This window comes from Gavia stellata, chromosome 10 (assembly GCF_030936135.1).
Source record: "Gavia stellata isolate bGavSte3 chromosome 10, bGavSte3.hap2, whole genome shotgun sequence".
Taxonomy (NCBI): domain Eukaryota; kingdom Metazoa; phylum Chordata; class Aves; order Gaviiformes; family Gaviidae; genus Gavia; species Gavia stellata.
Window position 1 is genome coordinate 11,031,843 of NC_082603.1, and position 27,076 is coordinate 11,058,918.

At 36.6% G+C, this 27,076-nt stretch overlaps 1 protein-coding gene across 2 annotated transcripts in view; it reads right to left on the minus strand.

Moving 5' to 3' along the window:
- DENND1B (DENN domain containing 1B) overlaps positions 1-27,076 on the minus strand; it is a 157,238-nt gene that overhangs the window by 77,871 nt on the left and 52,291 nt on the right. For both annotated transcript variants that reach the window (XM_059822085.1, XM_059822084.1), the window contains exons 4-7: positions 20,260-20,309; positions 10,441-10,560; positions 2,007-2,076; positions 8-88 (exon numbers count right to left, since the gene is read on the minus strand). In XM_059822085.1, the coding sequence (XP_059678068.1) occupies positions 8-88; positions 2,007-2,076; positions 10,441-10,560; positions 20,260-20,309 (321 nt within the window). The remainder of the gene's footprint in view (positions 1-7; positions 89-2,006; positions 2,077-10,440; positions 10,561-20,259; positions 20,310-27,076) is intronic.

A 27,076-nucleotide genomic window follows, 5' to 3' on the forward strand; every position in this document is an offset into this window, starting at 1 on the left:
TACTTACCACACTTAAACTGACTAAAGCGTTCGCCTTTGGCACAGGATGGCTATACAATGTTTTTAACAAATCATTTGAGTCATTTTCCTATAGGGAATATTTTTGAAAGGTAGTTAATTATTGTATAAAAACTGACTAATTACCATTTACTACACATCAAACTATATATTGACAAAGATATATATATATATTTAATGAGAAAGACTATTGCAATTCGTAGTGAAGTATTTAAATACCAACTATAAAATTCAGGCCAACTTTGTATCTCAGAAAAGATTGTATCTGCAAGTAAAGGCAATCTCTTACATACTTCCCCATATACTGCTTAAATGAATCACAGTATTTGAAACTGAAAATAGTGTTAACACTTCTAGCTGGTCTGTGCATCTTGGACATTGTCTTCCTAAGACTGTTAACTAAGATATTTATTGGTCTATTCAAAGTTTTACTAAATATGCAGCTACATAGCTATATTGTACACTTCAAAAAAAATGATTCATCAGAGCACATAAAACATTTAGTAAGGTTTACTAAAAAGTACATGCAGCTACCAAGTTTAACTAGGATCCCCCAACTTGATCTCTTAAGAGACATTTACTTGGGAAAGAGATGCAGCCGGAGTTTCTGTTTGGGTTAGGGTTTTCATTCACTTTAGGAGTTTTGTTCATGGAAATTGAATTCTTTTTGTTGTCAAAGTAAAACAAAAAGTATCAGTGCCAAGCCAGGGCCAGCTTTTAAACATATTGTTTGAGTTTGCAGGAAGCTTCTGCCTCTCCCTGCAAGAATGATGATGCTACTGGATCTCACACTAGTAAACAAGACTTTGGGTCTAGATCTTGGTCAGACAAACAGTGCCTGGGCCAGGAGGGAGCAATGTCCTCTAACAGCCTCCTCAGCAACAGATATGGCACTAGGCAATACAACAAAATACTGCCGTACACTGCTAAAACTTTCTGACCCATCAAAACAGTTTTCTCCACACAAAGGACAACAAACTTATAACCCAGCAACTTAAATTGGTTGTAGTGATAGCTGCAACACCAGAACCACTGATCAAAAAACAAAGGAGAAGACAACCCCTACCCCTTCTCCCAAATACAACCTTAATAACAATTTTTTACTGTTACAGCGAAATCAGGGCCAAAACCAAAGTCTCATTATACCATTTATAAGACTTAAATGTATTCCACATTTTATTTAAACACAGCTAACACCAAACTTTCCTACTGTATTTTCTTTTTACATAAAACATCATTCTCTATAGTCCGTTTACCATAATGCACAATAATTGCTTATTCTATAGTTCATACATTCTTGAAATGTGAGCTCTTCCAGTCTACAGCATATGGCCGACTATTGATGCTTTTTTTTTTTATTATTATAATCTAGTACACTAATATAGTTAAAGCAGAAAGGTATAGCTTTAATGTTCTCAGTAAAGACAGATGCCAATATTTCCCTTCCTGAGTAATCCTGGAATATGTCTAATTGCTCATGAATATGCAAACTAAACTATCATGATTCTTCACCAAATGCTGCAAGTAATTTTGTCTTGCTAGTTGAGATGCCAGAATTACGAGAGGTAGTTTTTAGTTAACATGAAGGGTGAAACAGTACATCGTATTTTATGCAGTTCTGAAAAAAAGCGTTTGTAACTGATAATCAGATAGTTCCAGAGATCTACAGTTTACAATCAATACGTCATACAGATCTCCAGTGATGTGACACTTTGCTCACACTTCACCCAGGACTTGTTTATGCTAAGACTGACACTTTATAAAAGTATATTCTCAGCAGCTTTTTAAGATTAATGTGGGTTTCAAGAGACAGTGGCAGCTGTATGTTCAGATTCTTTGAATTTCAATGAAGAATGTAAAAACTTGCTTCTAAATTCTACTAAAATTTTAAACTTTTAAACAATATAGAATCACTTTACAGCACTTCAAATGGTGACTATATTTCAAGGAAAATATTTTACATGAAGAAATAGAGTATCTAAAATTACCTGTTCTTTAGCCAAATAATCTGCCAGAGTATTTAGGAGCTTGTAGTATACCTCAAACCATGGTAGGTAACTAAAACAGGAGGGGAAAAAGCATTTTAATAAAATATCAGTGTATTTTTTCCTGTGCTTATAAAATACTACTACAATTAATCCGACTTGCACATTTTTATAATATTTCTACATATAAATAAAATGCATATAAAACTTCTCCTGACAAATTTAATCCTACATCACTGGTAGATAGTAGCAAAGCTACATTTCTTTATGCTGGACACCTGCTTGAATTTCCATTAAGTGTAGATTAGCTCATAACACTTTCACTTCTCATTACTTCTCATTATTTTAAAGGCACCAAAATTCTTTTTAAACATTGCCAAATCATGTTCCCATTATCTTTAACTGTTACAGCTTTCAGTAGTTATGTTATTTGCAATTTTGAAATTCTACAACCTGTTGTACCTGGTGGACTGCCAGATCTGCTGCTTCCCTGGAGAACGAAAAACAATTTTACCTGGCCAGACCAAGCATCCCGTATTTGACAAGTGGTGCAATGCTATGCAATAGTATAGATGTCACATTATATGTAAAAATGTTAGTCTCCCTATAAAGTCACTTCTATAGATAGAATTAACTTCTAAAAATAAGAGAGCATTCACCATTATTGTAAACACACAGCACATTAATACATGAATACATAATAGATTTTTAACACAAGTCTGCAGCCCATATGCGTACAATACTCCCAGTGAGAATCCACGATAAATAAGACATAACTGAAGAGCATGAGAAAAGAAACTCTAACACAGTGGCATCAGTTCAATTTTTTTGTCATCTATTTACAGAACAGTTACCTTTAACAGTGACAACATGCTACAGAACTTCCCATAATGACTATTTAAGCCTATGATACAGAGGTAATAAATCTGGTAAACTAAACAGTACCAGTATAAATTACTCCTTATTTACAAATTACACACCTTCTCATGTCTGTTAGAATTTTATTACAAAGAACGTTACTAACATGGTATGGTTAACATTCATTGTTTGATATTAGAGGGGGGGCTGGGAAGGAAATAAAGCCTGAAATGTTTTTAGTACATTTCATACCCATATGTAACAATATTACACACTTTGTTATTCAGTGCAGTGTAAATCCATGGACATACTTTCAATGCATTTCTCAAAAGCTTTAGTGTGTGTTGTGGACAGACCTTAAAATTTCAAATTTATGTATTTCAGGAAACATGCTAACTGCAACTGAAAAAGCCCAATATGCGGAACTCAAATGTTTTCCCTGATAGAAAAAGGAAACCTGTTAGGGGAAACCCTGGCTGGTAGAGAAGCCAAGTCTACTTTTGTGCAGTGAGTCCAGTGAAGAGTTATGTTTTCTTTGTAACACCTCTGTTCTCAGCATGCAGCTGGCAAGGCTTTAGAAACAGACTCCAATTCTTAGGGCAAAGAGAACAGCAGAAATCTGAACATAGTTATAGTTATGCATTTTCTAACAATCTTACTTTGCTACCCTTATAAATGCTTAACTGCTGGTTCTTCAAAAAAAAAAAAAAATCATTAATTTACTCTTGCCAAGCCAAGAGACACAGAGGCAATGACTTTTAGAGCCACTGTATTAATGTCTTTATCATACTTTGCCATATACTGTACTGGCTATTAATCAAAACTACATCAACCTCTTAATGCTCACAGACATTTTTAATGCTCAGTATTGTTGACAGTAGTTAAGGTGTGACATTATTGCATTTGCTTTTCAATATATTCTTATATAATCATAAAATTTACTTCTTTGCACCTGTATAAGGCCACTCACTGCTTACTGGCATGAACACTGCATGCCCTTGTAAAACGCCCATCATAACAGCACCTAAAACATCTGATCTCTGAGTTTTCTTCCACTCAGGACTCCTGTTCTATTATCATCTGTAATCACGTTAACCTGGTTTTATGTGGTGCTGAAACACAGCATAGATAGGCAAACAAAATTGTTCACCACAGCGTTCAGAGTACCTGCAAATGTCAGAGCTATTGAACAGTCTTACCAGCCTAGAATTACAGCAGGGACTGGAACACTGCTCTAGTGTTTTGTCCAGGTCAAGGTAGGTATAAATCATGAAATATTTTTATAACACTGGACACACAAATAGGTTAGATTATCTAAAAGCTTTCCAGTCTTTCACTATCACCTCTGCATTAGTAGTGAATGTCACCCCAGCATATTTCGCTGTAGAATACTCTAAAAATCTTATCTGATCATTCATTTTTCATAATGAACATTTATGAACAGCATTCTGTAAAAATAAATGCTCCTACTTCAATAAAATATTAACCATATTTCTTTCTTGTATCTATGATCTCAACTCCCCTCTTACTATGAAAAGAAAAATTAAATGCAATTTTCAAGTCTATGCATAAAAAGGTCAAATTCATGATTTGAAATTATTGAACCCTAGCAAAAAGCCAAGGGAGATTTTTCTTTCATACAGCAAGGCATGCTGACCAGAGTACTCTCAGAAAAATTTCTTCCCTTAGCAAAATCAGGCTGACTTCTAGTACTTCCACGTCTTTGTGTAACAAAGGAGCGAAGAAAAACATTGTAAAAACAGACTATTGAACATAGTTTAAAAATGCCAGTTTCCTTTCTGAGCTGAAAGACTGAAAAAAGAATTGCTTTAAGCCTTATAACCACAGACACAAGGTTAATATAATTTCAACATGCCTCTGAAATCTGAAAAAACAAGGAAATTGAAACAAGTACTCCATTACATTATATGGCGTGAAACCCAAAGCCACCAAGACCTGCCCTCTGTTTCTTTTTGACATAGTCTTCAGTTCTTCAAAAGCACGGTTTAATTGCAAAAGCTTTTTGTGGTATTTTTAATTATACTGTTCTTACTGCAACGAAGTATTACAAAGATCTATTAGAAATCAAAAAAGTTCTTTTTATATTTTTCTTTTACTTATTTGCTAATTGCTATTAATTCACTATAATAAAGAATTGTTACAATTGTTTTCATATTAAAGAGTGCATTTGCGTGTGTGCATATACAATGAATCTCTGCATTCAAAAGTAAACAAACACAGGTTGTTCGTAATAAAGACAGCTATCAGGTGGTATTTTAGATTCTCAATTCAAAGAACAAGTACAAGCTCTTTTTATTTTGTAACATCCTCTAGGCTGTCAAGCAACAGTTTTGTCCTCTTATATCACAGGCTGATTTTGCAAGCACACATGTTAATAAATCGTATTAATTTATTTGGACTACTCTAGTAAATAGATTTATTCATAGATTAACATTCCCACGATATAGTCTTTACATCTTTATCCAGTACATCGTATTGGATAAAGCACTGTATATGGCACTTGAGTGTGTGATAGCTAAAACCCAGAAACATTACAGGTAAAACAATCTTCTTAGCTTGTCATGTTAGCAAATATTGCAAAATTATGTAATCTTTGTTTAACACAGAAGAACTAGCCTAGGTACAGAAAAGTCATCCAGCACACAAATGTCCATTGACATTAGGTTGGGTAACAATTTTTTTCAAGTCAGTACAGAAATGCACTGTCTGCAAAAAATAGTTTTGAAACGGCTGAATTTAACAGACACCTGTACTATATTACTCCTAACTCAAAGCTGTCACACTAATATGTACCTTAACAACAGATAAAATCAAAATTGAAGTCCATTACTAGAAAGACCTTACCATCATTCTTGTATTCATAAAAATATTTATGAGCAATGCCTTTCATAATTAATTAGCTGTCTTATGAAAACGTCAAAAGGTTATCAACGAAGCCCCTTCACAGTAGATAAAAGAGAGGAAAAACAGGGCTTTAATTTTCAATTTTTATGTATTTAGAAGACTAAACTTCAAATAAAAATAATTTAGGTTCTTAAACTATGAAACCACTATGGGTTTCTTGTTTATTTTCCTTTAATTGTACACATTGTCTTCACATTCCTCATGTTACAATCAATAACTGTCTGAGAAACAAACATACAAGACAAACGTACAACAACCTTCAACAACATACAACAATTTCTCTAAAGATGCCACAAACATTTCTCCCATAATAAAGAAAAACATCAAAACATACGCAATATTGTTTTAATAGATATATATTCCCTGGCTGTGAATACAGTGGTCTTTATTTAAAAGTACAGCCACTGCCTGTCACGAAAGCAAGAGCCCAAGATATTTCATGGTTAATTAAAAACGTACTTAGCATTTTCTTTTAATCCAAATGAGCCACAAGGCAGGAGCTCAGCCTTTTATTCAAAGTCACGCATAACCCTTGTTGCCTTAAGTAGACTTCCACCTCACTGGTGCTTCTACTATAGCTCTGATAAAACTTTTACATTCATGAGTCAAAGGTTAAATAAAGGAGAGGAAATGTTTTCTGTCAAATAGTCAAGTAACCACTAACAGTCCTGAACTATCAGCAGGAATCTAACTTCTAGTAATCAAATAAAACTAAGGAAACTGCCTTTCCGTAGCTAAATGTCTAATGTCTAGGGGCTACTTTTCTGTCTGGAAAATTGACACAAAATGTGTAAAATTGAAACATTCTGCTTCTAAGGGATTTGCCTAAAGGAAGAGCGAGAAACCTTCAAGCGTGGTCTGAACTGAAGAACTACAAAGGCTTACCACATAAACCTGTCTTCCTTATTAGAGCATTTCATTTGGAAACGTAGGTGACAATTTTACAGTCATAAAATTAATGAAAACTAAGACTGAGCATTTTAATGATGCATTTTGCATTTCTCTGGATACATAAGGTCAACCTTAGAGTCCATCAACAGTTTCAAGATTTTTAACAAAATAAATTTCAGTCAAATTATTTGCACTTTGTACAAAAACCATTCAGGTAATTCAAAAACAATTTCATGTAAACCCAGAAAGTATTCCTACTGCAAACAGCAGTGATATTTAGAAACAACACCCAGAAGAATTAAGTCTCCTTCTATTATTCAAAAGTGAACACTGATGTTTCTACTGTGCCACTTCAAATCTCAAGTGGCAAAATTATTATTTAAATGAAATATAGAAAGTGAAACTAGAAGAAAAGATCCAGCATAGTATATGAGCACAACATGGTATATTACAATATTCCTATTGTGGTACCCCTCGTTCTTATAGGCCTGCCTTAGCTCAGCAGTTTGTGGAGAGGGAGGAGGTGACACAGCAGGAGTCACCCGGAGAGCTTCACAAAGCAGCCATGCTGTTTAAAGAAAAAAACAAAACAAAACTAAACTTGCAAAGGAATCACAGAACTTCCAGAGGATAAACCAAGATTTATTTTCTCATCTTATGATGGTTTTGCACTTACCGGCACTCTGAATTTGGCAACTGCAGTCAAGCTCTGCATGATCATCTTAGACAATACTATAATCACAATTAAGTTCTTCAAACAAAAATGCCTGAGATAGCTACCTTTGGGGATTTTTATTTTACTGTATAAACGTACAGAGAACTTGAACAAAAGATTCTGATTTGGGAGAAAATTCTGTTTGCACAATTCATATACATGTGTATATAAAACATTAAAAAAAAAACTTAAAACTTATAGAAGAATTTTATGCATACATTTTCTATTTCAAACTATCCAGTTTAAAGCAGGACCATGTGGCTGCAAATTCAGAGATTACTTCCTTTAATTAGTGTTTCAAATAAAGAATGAATTCTAGAGAGAAGTCCCATAAACTACAAGACTTTAATCCTAGAAGCAGCTTTAGGTTGTTGGTGTAAAACCTGAGGACAAGCAGCCTTTTCTTCAGTTTTCAGTTAAGAATCCTATTCAGCAGTTTAAATCCTATCTCTTTAGCTGCCCTGGCATAGGTTAACACCATGGCCTGGTACCATCCACAAAAGACATTCACAAGAGAAAAGTTGTGTCCTGTTCCCCACTCATTACTCTACCCAAATTTCTATGGTATTTCCTTATCACTCTGACCGGCTAGTTCCTGCTCTTTTTTTCAGAGATTCTTACTTAGATTTTAGTTATTTATGACCGTTTTGTTTAGTTAATTTTTCTGTATTTGACTATATCTAGTTGTCTTTGGTAAAGCCCCAGTCAGCAATCTTAAATATATTTCTCTTGCCTGAAGCAATATACATGTATGTGCATAGGTAGATGTGGTTAGACATGGTATTTATGTATGCCTGCATTTGTGTGTTTTATATAAAGTCTGGCTATTGTGTACATATCTGTGACAGACAGTAGTTTGAATTGCTCATACATGAGAGTCATTACATGTATATACACACACAGTGAATATAAATTTATGCTATACTGATATATGCAAGAGAGCGAGTGTGAACATGCATCAAACTCTTACATAGAAAAGACAGCATTCATTTGTTAAATTAACCAAAATCAAAGAAATCTTAAGATCAACAAGCACGTACAAGGGCAAGCCAGATAAAATGCCAAAAGAAATCTGCTAGTGAGTCTTCTTTCACTTGGTCACTTCTAATGAATCTTGGATTCAGAACAGAAACCAGACTGGATACTAAAACATATCAGATAGAAAAAACAATGCATTTTTCTGTCTGAGCTAAACACCACAAACACACAAATTGGAGAGAAACGGACTACCAAGCTAGAAGTACAATGCTATGAAGCTAGTACTGTTATGCATTCAGCTATGCATTGTAAATTTGAAATTGTCACAATAAAAGCAATAAAGGCAATGCTTTGATTATGGTTTGGTGAAAAATTATAGCTTGCCACTTTTCATTTTCCTAGTGATTTCTACCAAGTAACAGGCCGTTGGCTAATCTTTAGCTGATGTGTGCCTGTGGGGAAATGTTAAAAGAAATACCTAAGTTTACACCATGTGAGAATTTGCATCCTTTGTTTTGTAGCATACAGTATTTAAATGTGCGTACTTGCGTGTGTATACCTGATTAAACATTTGTTATTACAGCATTAGAAACCAGACAGACAATATTAGGAGTACAAGTAAAAAAAATTGTTTCTAGCATGATGAGGGAAGAAAAGGTTAACTCAGAGAAAAGAGCTAAAAGCATACACATGCATTCTCTCTCCGGGCCTTAACAAGATGTCTCAACAAAAGGTATCACCGATAAAAGGGTTAAGTATTATACACTCCAAATTCCTAAGAATTAAATCTTTCTGAAGCATTAATAAAGAAGTATTGTCAGGATCACAGAAAGTCAATTGATTTCCAGAATAAAACATTTTCCTTTTGCTATTTTCATTATATAGTAGTAATTATTATTTTTTGCAATATTTATAGCAAACACTTATTTTTAAGTTACTTGCCCAAAAAGGCCCAGTGTACTGGCTCTCAACATTAGTTTGGAATCTGTTTAAAAGCTCACAAGAGTCTTGATGTGATATTTCCAATGATTTTAAGCACTACTTTACAAGTTGCTATATTGTGTGGTCTTTTTTCCCCCTCCACGTGTTCTTTTACTGATATTCCTTTCCAAGTTGATGTTGGGTTTGTCTCCCTAACTCATGTGGTCTAGCCTAATGACATCTTCCATGACTGCCCGATTTCCATGTTGTCCAAATATTTGGTATTCTGCTTTTCTCCATAAGATTCCTAGCTTACTCTCCAAAATTCTCCAAGTTGCTCCTCTGCTGTCCATGGGTTTGGCTTTTTGGCAGCACGTGGCTCCTCTTTCACCTTGTGTTTCGGGATTCTCACTTTGAAGGCAATTATACTTCAATCTTGTTCTTCTCATGTGCTGCTGAACTGGATGTTCCCATTTCCTCTATGGACATTACAGGCTGCTAGGCTCTTAATTGAAGCGGCAAATTTCCCTTTTAATTAAAGCACTCTGCTTTTTAATTAATTTAATTAAAAGGGGTTTAGGACAGCTAAACAATTGTGTTTTTCATTACCAAAACAATTAGAAAGAAACAATTAGAAAGAAAAAATAGAGGGAGAAACAAAGTATTTCACTGGGGTCATTTTCTCCATCATCAATCTCTCTCCTGCAATAAAGGAGCATGCTCTTTCTTATATTAAATAAAGCATGGCCAAAGAACATGGAAGACACCCCCAAAAATCGTATTTCCAATGAGAGGAATACAGAATAGTGCACTTCATTGTTAAACTGTCTGGATACTCATCAAAGACCTCATTAGAAAGTAAAAATATCCACACAATATTCAAAGTTTCTAAAGTTACAGTGTATTGTTCTCTGCTTTTAAGCAGAGATTTCATGTTATTTAAATACAATTATTTAGCCTCACACAAGAATACCATTACATTGGGGCTGGGACCAGTTTTCATGTGAAATCAATGGTAATACTGTGGCAGAGAAATGATACCCTGATAGAGAAGTATAACTCATTATGAGAGGATTTGAAAAAGATAATTTTTTTCTTGTATTTTTCTTACATTCACTCCTTGACTCAATTTGTCTTTTACCAACTTACCTTAGGATACAGAGGCAGACCTTGCCTCCTGACGTCAAACGGCAAAATCCAAACCTTTGCTTACTTTCAATGTCAGTGAGCACGAAGGTAAAATGCTGTCCTACTTGATTTTGGGACACCCTGAAAATTAGATACAGAGCATAAAACCACTAAATCACATAAAACACGAGCATTTAAGTCATTGGTCTCAAGCATTTTCATGTTCAAGCCTCACTATCCTTCTCTCCCTTCCCACTCTCCAGGCTGCCTCCTGCACCCCACTCCCTCCCCTCGGCACAGAAGAGCCCAGGTCCTTACTTCAGCTGTGCCTCTGGCTGCCGCCCCGGCCCCACGCTCCGGCTGACATGCTTCACGGAGTCTGGCCCCCAGTTTGGATGGACGGGGCATTTCATAAGGTCTTTTCCTAAGTAAGGACTAAGCAGAGCCAATACAAGCCTGCCACAGCTTGTGGGCTTTGAGCACACCTCAACAGTGGAAAACGGTAACCAAAAAAAAAGGTTTAAAATTCTACAAATAATTTATTAAATACCATAATACAGGCCTGGCTTAAGACAGCCATTACAAAACTAGCTTTCTTTCCCCCCGACCCCCCTTCAGAATAGCTTCATTGGTTAAACCTGTAGCCTTCCCACACACCCACAGACATCCTCCTCCCTTTTTTGCACTACACATTGCCCAACAAACAACTTTTTACTAAGTTCATTTTCCAGTGCAAACTTGTTTGGTTCTGGAAATGCAAAAGCCGGAAAATAATCAAGAACAAACAGCATGACAGCTAAAATAGTAAGTAATATCGTCTTCAAGACTGTATCAAAACATGTACCCACTTGAGACAGAATACGTTTACGCAAAATTTCTCTGCCTGATGTTCCAACTCCTCTCATCCCCAAACTCTGCTCAGCCAGCGTTCCCTCAGCAGTGCAAGGCTAACCGCTTTTGTTCTGTTTCTACCTCCCCTCCAGTGTCATCTCTGACTCCTCGTACTCATCTCCAGGTCCCAGTCCCAACCTCCACTCCTGAGCCCCCACTTTCTGCTTGACAGTATGAACCTTTTCCCAATTTCTTTTTAAGACGAAATGGCATTTTCACTGCCATAACATGTCTCTTATCTCCTTTACGCTCTCAAGCCAGGCGCCCTTCTCTCTTGTGCAACTTGTCAGCTTCAGACAGAGGATCACTGAGAACACAGGACGGACCCACTTTTCAATGTGGCCAAACTTCAGTGATCTTCATAGAAATTGCAAAATATATTCAATGCAAGCATTTTAAAACACCAATAAACTGTATCTGAAGTTCACTCACAGAAATAAATATTGCGCTTTTCCAAAATCTCCCAAAGAGAATCAGCTTTAGGCAGACTTGGCATTTTCAGCCAGGAGAGGTAATGTGTGGCATGGAATGAATCATAGAATGGTTTGGGCTGGAAGGGACCTTTAAAGATTTAATTAAAACCAAATGAAAACAAAGTTATGATGGGGAGTGCATGGAGATTTGAAAATGTAAAATGTAGCAGTTCTACCTGTAGTTCTGTTGTCCCCTGTTCTTTTCCCATTCTTACTAGCAAGTGCTTAGGTATTCTCCTGTAGATCACGTAAGTGCTATGATTAACATGTGTCATGTGTGGTTCATTCTTGGATGCCAAGCTGAAAATTAATTCCCGCAGATGCTAAGAACCATCACAGATCTCACAGTCTTCCAATCTAAGAGCACAAAATATTTTTTTTCATTTATTCCCTGCAATATGGGTTGGGTTTTTTTGTTGTGGGTTTTTTTTTTTAAATCTCCACCAAAATAAAATATAAAAATTTTCCGCTAGGAAAGAAGACAGTAGAAGGTGATCAAAGGGCAAGAGAAGTTACACGGGACACATGCACATTACACTGCTTAACACATGCATGACAGAAGCTTAAAGATTAGTTAAGCGATACCACTACCCAGACTGTAGAGTCTCCCACTCATTTCAGTTTGGTCTAGTCCCTCGTGAATATCCAGTGACTAGACTGAAACAAAAGCCTATGCTGAGTATATATGACATTACAAGATACCTTTAGTCCAGTACAATCACTGGAAACCCATGATAATTAACGGATTTTTTTTTAGTTAGGTAATTATACTCAAATCATTAAGACAAGCATTTTCCTTGCTTGTCTTTGATAGACTGGAACAACCTAGTGTGCTCTTTAAACACAGTAAATGCTCAACAGCTTTCACTCAGTCCTTCATTTTTCAGGTTCTGCGTAGCTAGCATGCTGCCTGTATGTTATGCCTGATACAGCAGAGAGTCATCAATAACAACGCGTTATTACTCCCCTGCCAATGAAGCAATTTTCTGTTTCACATCTTTGCATTTTCCTCTTTATTCCTGAGAGCAGATCGCCACTGAAACCTGCAGTATGGTTTCAGTATCCCTGCACACACTTTGCCGGGGGCTTACACAGTAATTCAGTAATAGCTGGTCAGTCGGTAGCACTGGCAACGCACCATGCACAGCGACCTCGGCTGCCTCCTGCTCCCACCCCTCCTCTGCTCTGCTGTGTCCCACCACCAGGCTCAGAGCTTTCTGCAGCCACAACTGGCTTTTTCTTACACAGCAAAACACCTGGCATGGTTAGTCTGGGGTCTCTATGTACCATTTTAACCCAAAGAGATCATTAAGTAGCCACAAAAAGCAATTGTTAATAGATGCCCATCTATGCACACGTTGCTTTTATGTCAGACAAATGACTACTCCATTACTGCTTGAAAACAATTCCTTAGCCCAAAAAGCTCACGTCAGTAAGGATCTCTTGCTTTCAGTTATTTGCCTCCTCCCTTCCCAAAACCTGAAGATGACATGGGAAAATAACCGGTATTGCAATTAAAGCATATGTAAAAATGTCACTACACAAGACCACTTTAAAAATTATATTTAAATTCTGATATTCCTTATTAAAAATAGCCCAGCCAAGTTATGACAGTTCAGCGGGAGGCAATCCCAATGCCATCTCACCACCTCCAACTCAATGTATTCCCTTTGCTTCTTTAAGGGATGTAACTCAATGTTTCGACAGTGTAAAAGTGGACCAACCTGAAAACTGCTTCCCACAGAGTTTAGAAGGAGATGTAAGTGGCATGTTACAGGTTTTTGAACTGAGAAAAACTCCAAGGCTAAAACTGAATCTCCACAAAGAAACCAAAAGTTTGCATTTGGTCCCATTTGCTCCAAAGGAACAGCTAACAGAAGACATTGACCATCCATCTGGACCACATTTTATGATAAGAGTTTCAAGCTCCTGAATTAATTCTGGGTTTCTAATTTGAAAATTCCACTTAAGATCTGGGGGCAGCAAGGATGCCTGGTTTTTTACTCCTCTTCAGCAGAATTAAAACTGACTATATGTAAGCCTTACAGAAACAAACAAACGATGACTGGGGATTTCTGTATCTCAATAGATAACCACAATCTATAAACCAGAAGGTTTATACATTAATGATTAATGATTCTGTAACATTCAAAAAGTCCTAGTACTAGAGTTTTAACATATATATTGTGTGTACCATCATGTGGACAAATGTTGGCCATGTGGCTTGGGGCTCGTGCCTCTCTGTTTCACTGCAGCACATTCAGGTTGTTCAGGAGTAAAGTCTCACCTTCAGAGGCAGGCAGCAGTTCCTGGCACTGCTACTGAACCACAGCAGTGATGCCTATCAAGTTTTCCTTAACGTGAAAATCAACACAGGTAAAATGCTATTATTACATACCAGAATTGCCTACACCAATGTTATCTAGACTTTCTATTGGAGCGCAGGATCAACTGCCTGAGCTTCAAAAACTTTCTGCAAAGCACTGGTCTGGTCAGCTATTTGAAGAGAGCGTGATGTACTCACTTGTGCGGGGACAGCAGCCACAAATCGTTCCCAACCATCATTGACCACCTTCTCACTCATTCCTCTGCCTTGCTTTTGACTTACTTTCAACTCCTGCCCTGCATGCTTACATTTAATCTTAGTTTAACAATAATAAATCACTAATGGCAAAGAATGCGTGTAAATACTTATTAACCCTGCAGACTACAATGGGCTCTTTCAAGGTTATTACAGTTTACTATAGGAACAGAAGTAGTTTTTAAAATTTTCTAAGTACATATCTACACAATGCAGAAAAGGCTCTTCGATACCCACGGAATAGGTAAAGAGTCATTTTTAAGATTTTTGTTTACACTACAGCTATTGTTCAGGCCTCATTTTAAGGTTGCCTTGAGAGAGCTGATTAAGGCAGGAATTAGATCTCTTCTTCGAACAAAAAACAGCATGTTTAATCATTAAATTTATCACTTGTTCTCAATAAGAATTGTTCTTCTTCCAAATTAATCTGTTCAGGACACAGATGATGTTTGAATTTTTTTTTTTCTTCAAATTTTAGGAATTTTTAAAGGGTTTTGAATTTCTGAGAGATTTTTCATAGAGTTCATTTTTTTCAATGTGTTTCAAAAAATGAAAGACTTTCTGCATGGGAATACAGATTTTGATGACTCATTTTTAAAAGAAAATAAAGTTACTGGTATTATAAGGTGTCACGTACACATAGTTGACCAATGTAACTAAAGTATACAGTTCTGGTTAAAGCTTTGGCAGCTGCTACTTAAACCTGAAAATTTCCAATGTGTTTCATCTCCCAATCTGATGCTGAAAAACAAATCCCACCAGTCATTCACCCTAATTGTCCCCAGATCAGAGAATAGATTAGAAACGGTTTCAAGCAGGAGTTTGAAAAACAGATGTTAAGGTAGTGGTACAAGCTGATGGAGAGACTGGGTAACCCTAGGTTGGGCTGTCTCCTTCATCTAATTGCTATCCCCAAATCTAAGCTTCGGGGACTATTTTCTCCACTTCCAAGCCTACTCCATGATCCATGACTCCACAGCTCAGGCTCCCTGTGTGGAGTGCTCCTCTGCTCCAGCTGAGCTATCTGACTTGAGCTCTGCCTCCCAGAAACCCCAACCCCTTACACATCAGAAAGAAAAGGAACAGGAAGAAAACCACAGAAGATATGAAAATGTACAAAGCTACCACCAAATAAGGAAATTCTCACAAATAAAAAGCATAGTTAGCTTATAATTGGGGTTATGTTTTCAAAACAACAGAAGCATTAAAAGAAACCACAACTAGTTAGTAAAGAGTCACACTTGTTGGGTCGCAACACAAGCCTGCTCTGTCCAGGGGCTCTGGCCACCGTACCTAGCTCAGGGTCTATCGGAGCACACCACGGCTCCCTCAGCGTGCCCAGGTTTTTCTCTCAGACGGGTCCACTTCTGCACACACATGGAAACCAAATAACCCACATTCGAAACCAATAGTTACACTCTTCCATGGTGCATAGTTCATGCTGCAACCTGTCCTTACAAAGACTTCTTACACATACATTTGACATTACCTATGCACATACCATAATACAATGAGATAAAGGATGAAAAGAACTCAATTGTATAAAACTACTGCTGCATTTTTGAGTTCACAACTCATTTTGCAAACTGACTGGAATGACTGAAGTGTACAGGAAATCCTATAGCTTATTATCTTCACCTGTCCAGCTTGAAATACATTCTCCATTATTCACTTTTCATTCTCAACTATTTACTTTGAAGGCAAAAATTTTTGTGTAATAATTTTGTTATAATTGCCTTTCACAAGATCTGCAAATCCAATGATCTCTCTAGCCATTGTTTTGCACTTGTCTTGAACATAGCTGTGTTTCTGCACACACTTTTACCAGAAATACCAACAGAAACAGCATTAGTCAGGAATAGGAGAGTGAAAGTGATGTCACTCCTGCCATCATTACTCATTGACCCTAACAGATTATGAGTTAAATAATATGCACAGTAATTCCCACACTTGAGCAATATTCTACTGCTAATGAGAAATCTTCTACAGCATCAGCAGTAGAGCCACTTCTTCCACTCCAAAATACACTTCCATGCGATCCAGTGAATGCAGTAGGGGAAACGAACGAGGTACATATCATTGTCTCCATACTGATCCTACAGGCAGTTTCCAAAGTGTCTTAGCTAAAAAGCCACGCATGCTACACATTCAGCTGAAGAAATGCATCTTGAAAGGGAAGAGACAGAAGAATGGAAGGAGAGAGGGGAAGTATTTACGGCGGAGATAAATGAGAGAGATTCAAAGCACAGATAAAATTGAGGGCTCAAGCAGTGATGTAGCGCAACTTAGGACTGAATTTGAAATGGGGCCAAAAGGAACAAGAGGAGAAGTTGCTTGCTAAATAACTGATGGATATAGAGTTCAAGGTGTGGGCTCTCTGCAAAGTTATACCTGAGTTTTGGGTTGAGAGTGAAAATACAGAAGACCGCTGGAGAAAGAAAAGTGAAGAAAACCATGCAGAATTCATGGATTCAAGGAACAAATGGAGCACAAGGTGCTTCTTCTGATGTATTAGTATTAGTTTAGCAAACATTAAAAGGAAATTAAAATATCTACATCCTCAAATGTTAAATCCTCCTATTCTGTATGAAAAGAAAGGAATTCTGCAGCAGAGAAAAGGGAACTTATTCATAAATATCTACAAGCAAACTGTTAGGATGTTATACAATTGTGCCATTTATTAAGCTTAAAATCATTTATTCACAAAAAAACCCCCATAGGTTCTTGGAGCAAATGCTCAAGAACAACTATGACCCATTTCGTTTCTTAACCCCTTCAAAATAAAATGTAGGCCATAACCAGCAGTAACAAAATTAAGTGCTTGTTTTCAATTTAAAAAGTATATATAAAATTCAAAGTTTAAGTCATGGTCAAAACATTACACCATTGTGCCTTTTTTAGTTTGACTTTCAGTTTAAATTTAATGGGAGTTACCTATAGATTTTTAATCACCATTCGCAACATGTATTTTTGATAATTAGAATGAGTAGTGCACAGCTATTCATAACATCTGCATAAAAGCTAAATTAAGTATGTCCTGTAAGATGATGTAAAAAGGCATCAAACAGTAAGAACCAAATCTGGATCTCTGTCTATGATCACTGTAGCATAGTGAATAAAACAAAATCAAATACATGTTCTCATTTCATTCACTTTTCAATTCATTCCCTAATTAATACAGGGGAGGTGGAGAAAAACAGGTGACGATGATCTTACCACTGTGCTTTACAGTGCTTTAACCTTCCTGTTTCCGTAATTTGAAGAATATAGATTTCCTACTTTAACGAGTTTTATTTAGCTAGTTAACAGAAAAGACACTCCATTCCCTCCAACTCTGCTGTACAGTAGGAATCCAGAAGCAATCTGTGGAACAGAATCACATTTTTTTATTCTAGGTATCTTGATCAGCAGCACCAGTGGAAGTTATCACTTTTGCACTGGTAATTTCTAGCTCCTACGAGGATCAGATATTGCTTGAAGTGGTTTATATATGTATAGCACACATACAGGTGCTACATATAGCACGCATACAGGTTGAGAAACTATGCTCTCTAAAGCACAGTACGCTCAATCAATGAAACTGATACTTTGCATTTCACTTCAATCAAAGCTTTCTGTACAGAAATTGTCATTGAAACTGCCTGTAAAATACTTGGGGGTATTAGGTGTATGGTCTATCATGAGCCTCTATAGAAGAAAAAATATATATATTTATATATAATTTTTTTTTAATATATATATATATATATTCACCAGACAAGTGAAAAGCACATTTATGCATAGACAAAAACTAAAATGCTCATCACATCTTAAATGCCCACTGGAAAAAAGCCATATAAAAAGGAGCTACAGCAGTGTTTTTCTCAATACTTTCCTTATCAGCCTAAATTTCAAAACAAAAAATAAACTGAGAAAGCAGAAGACAACTGAACAGTTTTCTTTAAAAAAAGTGGTAATATATATCTACACTATAGAAAATGCCTGAACTGAGTACTAACTGGTACATACACCGCACAGCCAGTGAAGTTGTTCACACAAATAGCTTGCCAGTAAACAGTCATCTGCTTTCCTGAATGAGCTTCCAGTATTTCTGTCCTTTTCCCCACATTAGCTCTGCCCCTCCTCCTTGTCTGTGCTCCTTTGTACTCTCATGAGGTCTCATTGCCTTTCGTTCTCCCACAAATCCCCTAACTCAGCTCCCAGCTACATGAGAAGCTGCGAGTGCAAGTGCAGTGGCTGATTTTAAAGATACCACGGTATTGCCTGAGCAGTCAGCAGGCCAGACCGAACACGTCAGTTTTGTTCCCCTCGTCAGTCTATCTCAGCTTCCAAGAACCTCTCCTTCCTCTGTCCAGCTGCCAATTTTTATGAAATTTGTAGAAATTTTGTGCCTTTGAGAGCACTGCTTTACAGTTGAGTATAAGGCCAAGAGTCAAAAAGCATGTCTGGGAGTGGGCACGGGAGGGTATTAACAGACAAACAACAAACATCCCATAACCTTTTCTTTTTTTCCTTCTTTTTTTTCCCCCTTCGGATACTTGGCCAAAATACATACCTAGATATGCTATCAATTCATGTATTCCCCCAGTTTACTGATTAAGCTTATCCATCTCATACAAGCAATTAAGTGTCTTCTGAATGGTTCAACAGAAATAGTTAACACAAGAGAGTTATTTGAAAATAATTATTTGCTGCCACTGATTATCTTCTTACCACTGGATGGCAGCAACAGAACCTCACCTTTTTCTGTTATCCTTAAATTTTATTTCCATTATTCATCTTCATTACCAATTTTAAACAGAATTCTGTACATATCTTAAGCACGTTAAAGACTTCAATGCTTTAAAGCCAACATTGACAACCGTATTAGTTAAGTCATTAAAACAGCTTAAAGGACAGTGAGCTTAACCAGTTCAAAACCCAAACAACTTAATTAGATTCAACTACAAAAGATTAAATGAACCTAGTTTACTTCAGGGAAGTTGCGTTTATAAAGATCTTTATTTTGCCAGTGTGTTTTTCTGCGAAGCCTCTCTTCTTTCCTCTATATACACACCACCTTTTTCTCCACAGATAGTAGTAGCTTCTTGTGTCCAATAGATGCTTCTCATCTTTGAGTCTCCATCTACAACTGATGCCAATGTTGTTCTGAAATCAGCTCAGCCTGCACACTACCTGGGTGTATCTTTCATTAATTATGCAAATCAAGCTTCTAATTCAATCTTTGCTGATTTGGACAATATGAGTTTTCCAAACTGAGTGAGTACACCTGATTAAATTAATTACCATTAATCATTTTGACAAGCTTAAATAAATATTTTAATTAATAAAAATGTTTTATATGAACAATTTAAATGACTGGCGGCATTACATGGACGCCACGCTATAACTGATACCAGAAAGTTAAGGGCTAATTAATTATAAATAATTGTCCTGATTCTTCTCTGAGAAAAATCAATTGCATATTCAGTTACTTCCATGCAATTAAAGTCTTAATTTCTTTGAACTCAGACAACATGTTTTCAGTACTGCTCGGTGAGTTTTTATACCCTGGTGCACCGTAACATTTTTTATGATGCTTGCCGTTTGAAGGAAACTATCCTTATATGAACACAGATGGTGTCTACAATTATAATGGACAAAACTAGGAGCTGGAACATAGCTCTATCTTGAAAGACATATCCCTAAAAGTCTGTAAAGGTTGCTTTTTGCTGTAATAATTTCCTACTAGTGATTTCATACTTACTTGAACACAAAGGACATGTTCTTCTCATCTGTAGGTGCAAGTTTAGGGAGTACAATATGTTTTCCTTTTCTTTAAATCTTTCCTTGCAATTATGCTAAATATAATTTTCTATGAAATATTTCTAAATAAACAATAACTGTAGTACATACCTTTCAATGTCAAAAGGAAAGCAGAACTTTGGAATGCTGTTCAGCACCTCCTGTAAATACAAGTAAAAGAAATAAAGTCAGGATTTTGAAAAGGCTTTTATCTGTATTTGCTAGCAACTGTCCTACAGCTTGCTTTTAAAAAAATATCAAAAAATACTCATAATAAATAATAAATTCAAGGAATATATGATTGCAAAAAATACAGCACACGTTCCTGGACTGAAATAATTGATTATTAAAAAGGAATTAAGTTTGTGCTTTGGCAGATTGCAAAGACAATGCCGTAGAAGCCCCAGGAGGGAAAGGCCTGGCCTGAAGGGTATTAACACCCTTCACATCCCCGCTGGGATTCCCTTCAACAAGGCCATATGGATTTTACAAGAAGCACCACACCATATGGGTAAGCCACGTCTGCTGCTACTTGTACCACAGACTAGCCACAGGGACTTCTGACAGATCCTGGCTCAAAAATACAAATGTTGTTTCAATTAAAATGCAGGCAGAGAAAAGGGAATGAAGTTGGCAGCAGAATGAATTACAGAGAGGTATAACAACTCTATATATGTTCCATAGTCAAATGCTGAAAATGATGGAAATCGTCTGCTGGTCCAAAGGAGAAATTTATATGATTAACCCTTTGGGTTTCACAAGCAAGCCTCGCTATTAATAAAGGGAAGGGGGGCGGAAATCCACCAGATCTACAGTCATACCATAATATGAAAGGATAATGTCACTCTTTCTTGCAGAATTTTATTTAAGAAGCTGTTTAGTGGCAAATAAAATGTGTTAATTAAAATATAAAAAATGCTCTCAAACTAGTCAACATTTTTCTCTTAAAAAAAAAGTCAATTATCCGATCAGTTAGTAGCAAATATTAAACAATAACCTTATAAGATCCCAGAAAAACAGGTTTTATTTCTTTGCTCCCAACTGAGGAAAAAAACCCTCTGTGAAATGCTTCAGCTAAGAAGAGACAGTCAACGTCAATGCAGTTGCTCAGCAAAGCTACAGAATTCCCTTTCTGTAGCAGACCAACAGAGACAGATATACTGCTGTACACAGGAGTTACCCCACAAGGCGCGTGTTTTCAGAAAAATGCATATTGATTGCAAATTTCCAGAGCTGCACATGGGGGTTTAAGAACTTGATCTAAGATGTTAGCACTCTCCAGCCCGAATCCCTCTGTTTACTGCATGTCAAACAGTCAACTCCCATTAGGGGAAATTATGTATTTAAATTCCTACACACCACAATGACTATTTACTTCAAACATTTGCCTGGCTCAGTGGATAGTGTAAAACATGAAGAACCCATGCAAGCTAATCAGCAAGGGAGAAATAGTTCAGGAAAAAGATGCCTCTGAATAGAACATGCATATGTTAGTTGCAACATTTTAAAGGTATATGATGTGCCCCAGTACATCATCATACTGTACAAAATGGAAAAGTCAATTTTTCTAGAATTTCTATGACATACAAGAGTTTAAGAAATCTTTCAAACTTTTACTTTGTCAGCACAGAAAAAGGAGGATATGAAAGCCACATACTGTGTTTTGAGAAACAAACAGAGCAGGTAAACATTTTAATTTCTGTAAGCAGGAAACAAGCATACATGACTCTGGCAGTAATAATAATAAATTCTTAACAAAAGAAAGCAAGCAGAACAGGCTAATCAAAACTTTTAACTCAGAAATTTCCTAAACATTTCCAAATAGTCTCTTACTTCAGGCTCATAAAGCTTTTTTTTCCTGTTTCAAAGAAATAGTATTTCATAGTCTATTTACATTTGCTTTCCAAATCTGCACCTATTCTCACACTGTAGGAAGTAATTTTCTCCTTACTACCAAGGACTTTAATTGCTGCCTGGTGAGCTTAGCACTGACTCAGAATTGGGTATGGAAATATATTCATTTATGTTCCCCATTGTATTCTCTCAGAATAAATTATCACGCAAGAAAAAGAAAACAAAAACAAAAAAACCCTAAAAGGTATTAGCTCAATATTTTGACTAAACAACCTGAAAATTATGGGTATGTTTTGCAGCGTTTTCCAGGCTGAGCTGCAGGACAGCGTTTCCCCAGCTCTGCTGCATCCCTCCCCCAGCCAGCACACGTGCACACAACTTCTGCAGAGCAGCCTCAGCTCGCTTCCCAACTGGCAGGAGCATCCCTCAGGGGACAAGTCTTTAAACCTCCGCACTCTTTAAAATTCATCCAGCCAGCAGGTCTATAGACTGGTGTATAAACAGTATAGACAAAAAAAAATTCCTCTCTCAGCTTATGTCAGTGACAAAGCAGCTCAGCAGTTGACTGCTGCTCCCCTGACAGCGTAAGCCGGGTTTACACAGATCAATAGATGGAAGTCCTACCTAGCTTCCAGGGCTCAGTTTTCTCCCTTAATTACAGGTGCTATTCAGATTTTTAAAATGGAAGAAAACAAGATGCCCCCAAGATGCTCCTAGACAAATTTAAAAGGCAAATAACATTATATACACATTCACATACACAGTCACTATTTGTGTACAATTACAGTTGATACTTTCCGTAATCTCTCCATTGAATAAACTTTGAGCTCTGTATCCTTATGGGTCATCATTTTCAAGGATCCATAACTCAGCCAGGACTTCCTCTTGAGTCAACATACGCACTCTCAGAAAAAGAATAACGTATTTATTGTCTTTTATTTTCATAGCTTCATAAAAGTATGTGTTTATTTCTGAAGACAAAAGGTTGTACAAGTCTTCAGAAAAGAAAATATCATTGATTCACGTGTTCCATGATTATTTCCTCCTCTGGTACTCACAGTATTAGTGCTTTCAGAAGTGTTCACTGTGTCATAAAGGAAAGAAATTGTATACAGGAAGAAAAGGATAATGGTGATGTAAAAAAAACAAGTAAAAGATTATCTATTCGCCTTCAAACACCAAATAAACATCTACAGTTGCCTACACAATTGAGTTTAATTGCTAAGTTAAAGGATAACTATCTCATTCCTTATACGAGCTCCAAGAGAAGGAAGAAAATCATGACATTAACATCATGTGAACTACAGCAAAAAAGCTTAATCAAAAATGGAAATAGTATTTAAGAAAGTATTTCCTTTATGTCTGTAACACAGCAGCAGAAACTTGCACTCTCACAGGCTCATGGTCCAGTGGTTTTATTAATTCACTTTCATCAATTGCACTACACAACTCTAGCCTGGCCCCGTCATGCTCACTGGCTCACATTGAGATGATACTACAGAAGCCTAAAAAGTAAGAATTGTTTAGCGTTCCTTGCTTATTTTAATACCCATACAGCTAATTCTGTGTATCATCATTTTACAAAGCAACGTAAAAGGTGGTAGTAGATGCTTCTGAACTCACACACGCCAGTTTTCTGGAGAAAAGCTCCTGGTAACTCACAGTCTTGCCCTTAAGTGAAATTATTGGTTAGTCATTTTGGTCAGATTCAAGATACAAACCATATTCCTTACTAACTAGAAAAGATAGGATTATTTATTTTTTTTTAATATTGTCACAGTCAATTGATACAAGCATATGAAACCTTCATGGCTGTTCAGTACACATTGTAGAGCACAGTGATTTGGGAGGATACTCATTTCTTTTTCCACTTCAACAAGACACAATGGGATCTCACTACAGCTGGAAGAAGGTACAGGAGCTGCTTCTACGAGAAAACTGCACCAGATTTGATATACATTACAGAACCAGCTCACTAATGTATCTCTACACAGCTATGAGTAGGTTTTTTCACTATAACTTAGCATTTCAACCAGTTACCTTTTTCTATGTCGATGAAGCCTGATGACTTGATGAATTGACAGAAATGAAGTTCATCACCTTAATATTATACTACTGAATGAATTAAGTATTAAAGCTTAACATGATTAATTTCTGAGGTTAGAAGGACATAGGAACTATTAACCCCAGCATTTTTTTTCTTATTATAACATATTCTGCAGTTTGCACTGAAGTGGGGAGGGGAAAAAAAACTTATTTTTTCCAAGTGCATCCCTGTGAAAGGATTGAAAATCTTCCGTAATAGGAATATTTTAAGGTATCCAGAATGCTGAACCACTTCATAAATAGCAGTTTAGACACTTTTTTTAGAAGTCCTGTTACCTTCCAACTATTTCTGTGTTTATCTGCAGCATAAGACTGTTCCTCAAGCAAGCAGGTGAGTTCTCCCCCAGGTCCATTCTACATACAGAAAGAGCATCTTTGGAGAAGAAAGGGAACAGCCTTACACTGAGACACAGTCACACCGTGTCTGTTCCAAAGACATGTCAGGATACCCAGGGAAGAAACAGCCTAAATAAAATAGATAGTAAACAAGAAAATTTGAATTATTTAATTACATAATCCAGACCAGGTTACCAAAATCATTCATATAAACTAGTGCTCAAATAACTATCTACCTATCCTCATCTCTCTATTCTGTTTTGAGGCATAAATCAGCCAAAGAAATATCAATTACAGGAGCACAAATAAATGGTCATACACTTAGTTACAAAATGCTTTTACACTCCCCCCCCCCATTATCCTTACTTCTTCCACTGTTTTCTTTCTCAGTAATGATATTTTTCTAGCTTTTGCCTCTCTCTTATTTCTCTACCTTATTTTTGTGAAGTCCTTTTCCCCACACCTTTTCACTGAAAGGGGAAATTCTTTTTTTTGCCAGTCTTTTATCTTCGTCGTATCTACTTTATTGAACAGCCTCCTTTTTTCCCCCCCTTGTTGACAAAATCTACTTGTTATTCTATTTTAGTATTTGATCCAATTGTCCTTCAAAACTCTTATTTTCTTCCTGCTAGAACTTCCTCTCCCTACTAACCTCTCTTTAAATGTCCTCTCTTGAAACACCTGACTGCAGGTCTCTTGGTTCTTACCAGTTTTCCCTACTCAAATCTCCATCTCCAACTACAATGTCCTCTCTTCTTCACTGTTAACCTAACTTCCTCTCTGATCTTTCCTCAAAGGGGACTCTATTTCACTATTCCTTACCATAGTTTTCAGTCACCCAGTGCCAGTCCAAACATACAAACAAGAGATCTACTTGAGATTTAAGACTGTCATGACAGGTATTTCTGACTCAAACCAGTGACTTCAGTGGGAATATTTAAATGCCTAAAGTTAAGCAGAGATTTAGGTTCATTCTTAAATCAAAGCCAGGCTGCTTAGGATCTTGCAGCGTTGAGCCCTTCATCATTATGGCTCAACAAAGGTGAAATTCTAATGCTGCCACATAAAACAGACGATGAAAAGGCAAACTCTGTCCTCGCCATTGACTTTTCGTTTTCCTTCCTCTGAAGCCGTGCACACCCACAGCAGGGACCCATGCAAAGCCAGCAGCAGTAGTTACATTTCAAAGATTTAGATCTTACCTCTGCTAAAAATCTCATCAGAAAATCGTAGCTACAATAAAGAAAGGCCCAAATGGTTTGAATAATAAAAAGTTTTAATCTTTGATTACATTCACAGAAATCCAAAGGTCTAAAGTATGGAAGTCATTATCAGTCCTGCATAACTATTTTTAACCTCTATGTGCCTCTCTCAAAAGTGCATCATTCAGTGATTATCTACTAGTTCTGAGGGTAAAAAAAAAAGAAAAATTATTGGCTGCTTTCTGAACAATTAAAGCAAAGAAGAATACAGAAATTAAATGCAAATGGTTTAGGGTGGAGATGTAAAGCTCTTAAAAAAATAAATAAATAAAAATGTACCTTAAGGTTATAGAACTTAATTATTGCAAGAATGAACCACTGAATTACATGGCTTTTTTTTTTTAACCTTTTTTTAAAAGTCAGAAATCTCCAGTTTTAAATATTTTAGCTATCGTTTCCATATTTGTTAAATAAAGTGTACATATAATTCAGAATTTTCAGGAGTTCAAGGCTACTTGTGAAGAAGGGACTGGAAAGCAGAAGCGTACAACTACATGATTCTAACAAGCTCTCTGCAACACAAGCAACATCTTTCTTCAACCTTTATGAATCACATGAAACAAAAAAGTTTTCCAGACCTAGCAATGAGTCCCACTTTGTACACTGGAAAGAAACACAATCAGTAGTTAACTTTCTGCGTTTTCACCTTCAGATATTTCAAATTTTCCTCTAGGTCTCAAGGCAAATTATGAAGAATTCTCTGAAACTGTTTCAGAGGAATATTAATATTTAACAGCAATTACTAATTGGCTTGCTAGTCATATTTACGGGATAGTCCCATGAAAGTCACGTGCACATAGCACCATTTCATTTGCAGCATAGACCACAGGATGAATGCAGTCACGATGTAAAATGATAGGGGTAACACAACTGTGTGACACAGGAGTTTCAGTGCTGTGTGGGTGGCAAAACATAGACCCATAGATGTGCCCTCTGAGCTCTACCTGTTGCAGTACTTCTATTCCCAGAAGATGAAAACTTCTGCAATCACAGCTCCCTCAGAATAGACCTGCTCTGCTCTTTTAACCTCACAGTTTTCAGAGTAAGTTGTGGATAGTGCTGTGTTTTCTGACACCTAATTCTATCCTAATACAGTTGACATGTAAGAGTTCATACATCCCTGACAAATATATAAAGGGGAAGCTGATTCTGGACCATGTAGCAGAAGTTGTCACTAACGGATTAAAGAAAGATTAAAACTCCACTAAGCTGAGCTATGTGTACATTCTTACAATCATAGATTGTTTTGACTCACAGAACACAAATTCTACTCCACTGCTGAGAACAGTAGAGATTTCTGATCCTCATTTAGTGGACTCACACATAAACTACAACTGGAGAGGCGCCACAACCTATGACTGACATTCAGA